At 34.7% G+C, this 7,600-nt stretch overlaps 1 protein-coding gene across 1 annotated transcript; it reads left to right on the forward strand.

Moving 5' to 3' along the window:
* Positions 1-1,300: 1,300 nt before the first annotated feature.
* Positions 1,301-2,372, forward strand: LOC149645048 (uncharacterized). The gene is made up of 2 exons (XM_089850451.1): positions 1,301-1,886; positions 1,961-2,372. Exons 1-2 carry the CDS (start codon positions 1,480-1,482, stop codon positions 2,031-2,033), a joined length of 480 nt encoding a protein of 159 aa, XP_089706577.1. The 5' UTR covers positions 1,301-1,479; the 3' UTR covers positions 2,034-2,372.
* The last annotated feature ends 5,228 nt before the right edge of the window (positions 2,373-7,600 follow it).

A 7,600-nucleotide genomic window follows, 5' to 3' on the forward strand; every position in this document is an offset into this window, starting at 1 on the left:
CTCACTCACCGATCATCAAAATTCTAAGGTACTTCTAGAGGAGATAGAAACTTAAAATTCAGGATTTAGTTTTCATTTATTTTATAAAGCACAGAAAAATTAAAACATCCCGAAATTTTTATAAAATTGTTCTTTAGTTCTTTATTTATAGGATATCGCGTACAATCTTTATTACATATTCTCTGCGGGTCGAAAGGGGTAATTCAGCGTAAATATGGACAAACGTTAGCGATTATATTGGCAAACGAAGTACCACGAGAGGGTCTTGTTTTAATATAACTACCGAAGTATAACGAGAGGGTCTACAAAAAGAAGTGAGATCCTATGAAAAACATTAACATGTACAAAAATGGGCCAAGCCTCGCCTCGTGCCCTTTCCGCTGTAAAACGTTCTGAGATCCCATGTAGAGCCAAGTCTGCCTTTTGATCTCATTCAATCGCCAATTGAACAATTATGTTATAAATTAAGTCCTTTTCCTAGTTAATAACCAATATTCTTTGACTCTATCATTATTATACATCTTTGTTCGTATCAAAAATATCGTGACTTGGCAAGCGCGTGTATATAAGGTTATGCATGACTCTTCTTATAAACTTGTACATATCCCCTCGACCATAAACGATTTAGTGAATATCCCTTCGATTATTTTAAAATCGGCAACGATTTAGTGAATTTCCCCTCGACTTCCTTTTAATATTACTTACCTGCGATTGCCAAGTCACGATATTTTTGATACGAACAAAGATTTATAATAATGATAGAGTCAAAGAATATTGGTTATTAACTAGGAAAAGGACTTAATTTATAACATAATTGTTCAATTGGCGATTGAATGAGATCAAAAGGCAGACTTGGCTCTACATGGGATCTCAGAACGTTTTACAGCGGAAAGGGCACGAGGCGAGGCTTGGCCCATTTTTGTACATGTTAATGTTTTTCATAGGATGCATTTTACTTTCTATTAAAAATATACAGTTAGGTTTGAGTATTCGGCTCTATAAGGAGAATAAAATATACTGAAAATCGATGATCGCTGATAAAATAAAACTAGTATTGAGACCTAACAAAATGTGTTAGTTAATTGACTATAACCCAAGGGATTGAGCATAGCACGAAGGGTCGGTCATTCGAAGAAATCATCATTCTCGAAATCGACATACATACACAAATATACACACAGACACGCCCAGTGTAATACCTCTCCATGACGTCATCGTCACTCGGAATGGTAAAGAGTGAGATAAAAAAATCTGTTTTATCAGGGTTTTTTTAAAGGCATAATGAAATGGTCAGTTTTTTCATCGATTTATAATCACATAAAAATCAATAACGAAATTTAGTGAAACCTTTATAGATAAAAGCGATAAAAAAGGTCCCCCCTTTACCGAGTTGAAATGATAGGCGTTTCGTATGTTATCAAATTATTTTAGCTGCTAGGCCATTTAGAGAAGGTTGTTTAAGTTTTAACAGGAGCTAATATGGTTTTCGAAGCCGGACATAAGAAAATAGGAAATAAGATGATAGCAAGGTGCTTGTACCAACGGTACCTAAATTTACAAGTGCCCCTCGATCAGATTCACAAAATTGTTCATTTTCGAGAAATAGCGAAGGAATTGGGCGTTAGTTCAAGAAGTCAAGAAAATGCAGCAAAAATGTTTAGGGGAAGATTCATAAACGATTATAAGAGTAGTGACCCAACGGAAGAAGAAGGACTGAAAACGATTTTTATGAAATTAGTTAATTCAACAACTACCGAAGCTGACCCTTCTGAATCAACATCAAATGAAATTCAAACAAGATGGGGAGATTTATTGAAAGAAAATTATACGCCCAAGTCAGGCATGGCATCAAATACCGCATCTAGATTGTCAAATTTCAGTCCTAAGTTTGTATAAATTATTTAATTGTATTGTAAATCTGTTAAATCTATAAGTTAATTTTATTTTATTTTTCTTTTAGTTGTCAGTCAACTCCCGTTAAAGAACAAGATGAAAGGAACAATTGGGTAAGTTGGTTTTTTTTAGCAGCTTAACAATAAAATTAGTAAAATTACACTGTATTTCCACCAATTAGGATGAAGAAGATTTAATGGCGGATAATTTAACCCTAACTGGTCCTGAAATCACAGTTTCAAATATGACAGGCTCTCATGTCCCATTGCCCAATCAGATCTGAATCTCTTATGTCTTTTCTTAAACATGAAGAGGAGGCAAAAGCAACGCCATGATTTTAGTTATTTTTATTTATCACTTTTATTAATTCATTTGTTTGTTTATATTTTTAATTGTCTGTAATTTTTGTACAAAATTTAGTTCTTTTCTTTTGATAATTTTACATGTCTTTAGAATAAATTCAATTGTTCAAAGTAAAATATTGATTTTTATTAAGAGAGGGTGGTCCTAAATAGTGTTCCTGGCTTTTTTAAGTCCAAAACTTGGGCCTAAATAGAAACAGCCTTTTATTAATGAAGTCTTAAGGCACCATCTCGATTAAATCCGCTACATTTTTCAATATAATAAATAACTAAATCTAACAGAAGAGGATGTTTGCGCCATTCTTCAAAGGGTTCTAATTCTACATAACTTTCCATGTTGGTGAAATGTTCTTTTTTTTTTTTTTTTGGAGGTTTCAATGCTAGCGGGTCAGAGGACCTCGGCAAGGATGTGATTAGTCAGGTTTCATTATGTGTGTAAGCAGGGGAAGGAAATGAGGTTTACTTGGGAGGTGACGGATGGGGTGTGGGGGTCAAGTCACCTCCGGCGGACACGGGGCAGTCGGCACCTATAGGGTAGGATCGCCGACATGTGTCTTATTCCCTCAAACTTTGCCTCCCAGAAGCTTAGCTTACAGGAGTACGCCACACTCCCGGCTGTTGGTGAAAATTACAGCAACCAATTTTTCAGAGTAGAAAATGACGGGTAAACTGTTCCATAGCGGCTCTTTGGTGACACGTGACCTGAGTTTAATAAACACTTGCAGTTTGTTTCCATAAGTCATTTAGAATGTTTTAGCAGACGATGCATGGGAGAATATCTACTATTTTAGAATTTGGGGTAATTCGGCAAAAGTTCGGCAAAAATAACTTCGGGGTAAAATAGTGTTTCACCCCATAATATATTGCCGAAAAACCCCTGTTTTACCCCAAACTTTTGAATTTCCTCAATATTAATGTATTATAAAGATAATATAAATTAATTTCAGTGTTTAATAGTAAAAAAGGGATTTACCAGCTTATAGCTTAGTTTTAATCTTAATTTTGTAGTTTAATTAAAAGTTATTTTAATTTTTGTCCCAAAAATGTACGTTTTTGGTCTAATTTTATATTAATTATATTTAATTATGTGGAAATTAATGCTGGATTGTGGTTCGGCAGAGTAGATTTAGATAATAAATTGAGATTCAATTAACAATTCACATTAATATCAATGTTTTATTGAAAATTCAATCCTTGCCAAAAAAACCCTATTTTACCCCAAACTTTTGAATTTCCTGAATATTAATGTATTATAAAGATAATATAAATTAATTAAAGTGTCAAATAGGAAAAAAGGGGATTTACCAGCTTCTAGCTTAGTTTTAATCTTAGTTATGTAGATCAATTAAAAGTTATTTTAATTTTTGTCCCAAAAATGTACGTTTTTGGTCGCATTTTACGTTAATTATACTTAATTAAGTTGAAATTAACGTTGGATTGTGGTTCGGCAGAGTAGATTTAGCTTATAAATTGAGATTCAATAAAAAATTCACATAAATGTCAATGTTTAATTCAAAATACAATCCTTGCCGAATAATCCCTATTTTACCCCAAACTTTGGAATTTCGCACTTCTTCAACGACTCGGCATATGTTTTCATTTCTCCCCGTAATATTTTGCCGAAACATCCCTATTTTACCCCAAACTTTGGAATTTCCCGCTTATTAATGTTTTTAAAAATAATAAAAATTAATTTCAGTGTTAAATAGGAAAAAAGGGGATTTACCAACTTCTCGCCTAGTTTTAATCTCAATTATGTAGATCAATTAAAAGTTAATTTTTGACCCTAAAATGTATGATTTTGGTCGAATTTTTCGTTAATTATGCTTAATTAAGTTGAAATTAACGTTGGATTGTGGTTCGGCAGAGTAGATTTAGCTTATAAAATCAGATTCAATAATCAATTCACATTAATATCATTGTTTAATTGAAAATTCAATCCTTGCCGAAAAAACCCTATTTTACCCCAAACTTTAGAATTTCCTGAATATTAATGTTTTTAAAAGATAATATAAATTAATTTAAGTGTCAAATAGTAAAAAAGGAGCTTTACCAGCTTCTAGCTTTGTTTTAATCTTAATTATGTAGTTCAATTAAAAGTTATTTTAATTTTTGTCCCAAAAATTTATGTTTTTGGTCGAATTTTACGTTAATTATGCTTAATTAAGTTGAAATTAACGTTGGATTGTGGTTCGGCAGAGTAGATTTAGCTTATAAATTGAGATTCAATAAACAATTCATATTAATGTCAATGTTTAGTTGAGTTTTTGATATTTGCCGAAAAATCCCTATAAGTGTCGTTGGGGCAAGACAGGGTAGCTTAGTTAGGCTTATTTAGTTTCTGAAATGCATTTAAAGGATTAACTTGATTTAATTTCGACGTTTAGTGTAGCCCCCCGTATTTTTATATTTTACCCCACTCTTTTTTGCCGAAAAGTGCCGAAACGGACACTATTTTACCCCGAATAGCCGAAGGCGAAGCCATAAGTCATTTAGGATGTTTTAGCAGACGATGCATGGGAGATTTCTACTATTTTAGATTTTGGGGTAATTCGGCAAAAGTTCGGCAAAAATATTTTCGGGGTAAAATAGTGTTCCCCGTCTAAATTATAGTCTCGAATGTGAAGATATGTTCCGTGTGGCCTTTGAGATTGAAAAACACATATTTTACAGTCCACTGACTCTAGCCAGTGTCCAGCAGCTGCACAATTCTTAACTGCCTCTAATTTTAGCAGACCACGGGCGCCGTGCAAAGGCCAAAAGCCTAAGTTTTTTTATTCCAGTGCATTGGGGACGGGGTTGACAGCCGCCCACCACTGGTGACGGAATTCACTCGAAAATCGTATAATAGAAATTGGCTTCAGCTATCCCCAGGCAACCCAACCAGACAGCAACCTGCTGGAACGAACTAGGCTGAAATATAAGATGTGGAAATGACGCAGAGATTTCATCTGACCACAAAACTTAAGCGAAATCTTTAAGGAGCGACGACATAAGCTAATAGTCTTGGTGACCTGCCTACAAAAACGTAACTTAGCGTCGAATATAGTACCCAAATCTTTAGTTTGAGTTGCTGTGCGGATGGGTTTGGAGTCAATTAAGTAGAAGTTCAGCAACATTCAAACGAATTGGTTATTAGAAAACTATTATTCTTTCATTGATAAAACAAGACATTACCATGCAAAAACGGAAGTGCCGGTACTTTCATTTTAAGGCATCATTGCTCGGTCCACTGATAAATTTCCTAACGTTGGGATTATTTGGGAAATATACATTCACTTCTGTGTTTCTGAAACTCGAAAATGTGCAGTTACAACCCATATTTATTTAAGAAATAATAAATTTAAATCCGAAAGACAAACTACTCCCATAATTATACATTTAATATTGCAAAACTCATGAACTTAAACATATTTACTTTTATTGTTTAGTAATAAACAATTTGTATGTTGTGTTTAAATCATGGTGGGAAATACATTTTTTTATTTTAAAATCTATATTTTAACACAAATATTCACCTTTTTATTAAGATTTGGACTAACATTATTTATATTTACACCAATGTTGTAAAACGAGGCATTTTAAATTTCGCGCCAAAGTGTAGAATTTCCCGCCATCTACGTGTTGCTGTTGGAAGTAAAACATCCAGTGGTTACCGCGCATGTCAATGGGCGGGGCTTTACCTTTCCCCACTCGGTCTATATCCCACTCTACTATTGACGAAATTCGAATATCACATGCTGCGTAAAACCCAATGAGATAGAATATATGTATTAAACCTAGAGTCACAACGTGAGATCTCGAGATCGACGTATCGAATTGAACCCATTACATTTACAATAATTCGAATTCAACCCATTACATTCCTGTATTTACAATAATTCGAATTGAACCCATTACATTTACAATAATTCGAATTGAACCCATTACATTTACAATAATTCGAATTGAACCCATTACATTTACAATAGTTCGAATGAACCCCATTGCTTTTACAATAATTCGAATGATACCCATTACTGTTACAATAATTCGAATGAAACCCAATTACATAAGGTGGATTAGATATTTATCTCATTTTTGTAGCGTTGGTTCCTGGTGGGTTGCTTCTCCCTGAACGTGAGAGTAAGGCAGTGTAAACATTTCTACAGGGGCAATAGGGATTAACGTGAAACTCAAAAACCCTGAATGTTGGCTTTCCCCGAAATCATTTAATCCTTTAAATTTATTTTCTAATGTTTTATTTTCATTTCAAGACTTAACTTTAAAACCGAATGGAGAAATCGGCTGAAAATGGATTTTCAATGTTTCCATTTCAAGAACATTTCAACAAACTATTATGCCTACTTAAAAAGCTTTTAAGTATTGCGATAAACCTATTTTAAGTTATTTGAAAAATAGCCTCGAAAGGAGTGTATCAAAATATTGTGTGGCAAAATTGTAACCAATTAATAGTAATTTAATTCAGAGTAATGTCGGTCATTGAACAGGGTTGCCACGGGTCAAGGAACACCTGGAAAAGTCAGGGAATTTAAAAATGGACTGAAAACGTCAGGGAAAAGTCAGGGAATTTTAAAAATTACAGCATAGTCAGGGAAAAGTCGGGGAATTTGATTTTAGTGGGTAAAATTTCTGGGGATGAGTCTTTATTGGAGAGTAATGAAAGTTTCTCCTCATCATCTCGTATCTTAAGACAGAGTGAACTCTGGAGCAATCCTACACTCTCAAAGGCAGGCCCAATTTTCGTAGCAGACGAAATTTTTCCCCCACTGAAATAGCTCTATAGGACAAAATGTTGATCATCGTGCACTCAACATGGTACTTTCGCATAAACTCTGGTTTCAAATGTCGGGTGTAGAGAGAGTCTGTGTTGTTGTTGAGTACCTTGTTGTCTTAAGAGGGAATAATGATAGGGTATGTGGTCAACAAAGACAGACGCAAAGGAAGATATGGCTTCGAGCAATAAGGACTTTTGGTAACTGTCGAAGCCCTATATCATACTGCGGCCCCTTATTTTGCGCAGTTTCATTTCGAATTTAAGCTTGAAGATTTCCAGTTTCCTCGTACTCGCAAATTAGCATCTTTGATCCCCACCAACGTCGGTTGGGTTCTCGGTTTTTGGTCACCAATCTCTCTTCCCTTATCGGGCCAGCGGTTGTTGGTGGGTGCGGGTTTTTTTAGGCGCGAGTTTAAAGTTATCCCGCCAAGAATACCACCATTTCAAATCCGCAAACAGAGCGCGGTGGGATTTAGCACCAGCACCACCGTTCAAACGTTTTTGGGGATCGTTAGACTACAGTCTTGATTCGTATACTAGATTTGTCCCCGCGTCCATTTCAAACTGA

Source organism: Phalangium opilio, unplaced genomic scaffold (assembly GCF_054372755.1).
Source record: "Phalangium opilio isolate 3A_F unplaced genomic scaffold, DU_Popi_V2 ptg000090l_1, whole genome shotgun sequence".
Classification (NCBI taxonomy): Eukaryota; Metazoa; Arthropoda; class Arachnida; order Opiliones; family Phalangiidae; genus Phalangium; species Phalangium opilio.

Coding starts and splice junctions, on each gene's coding strand:
- LOC149645048 (XM_089850451.1), top strand. CDS start 1,480: ATGGTTTTCGAAGCCGGACATAAGAAAATAGGAAATAAGATGATAGCA. Junction 1,887..1,960: donor TTGTCAAATTTCAGTCCTAA/GTTTGTATAAAT, acceptor TTTTTCTTTTAG/TTGTCAGTCAACTCCCGTTA.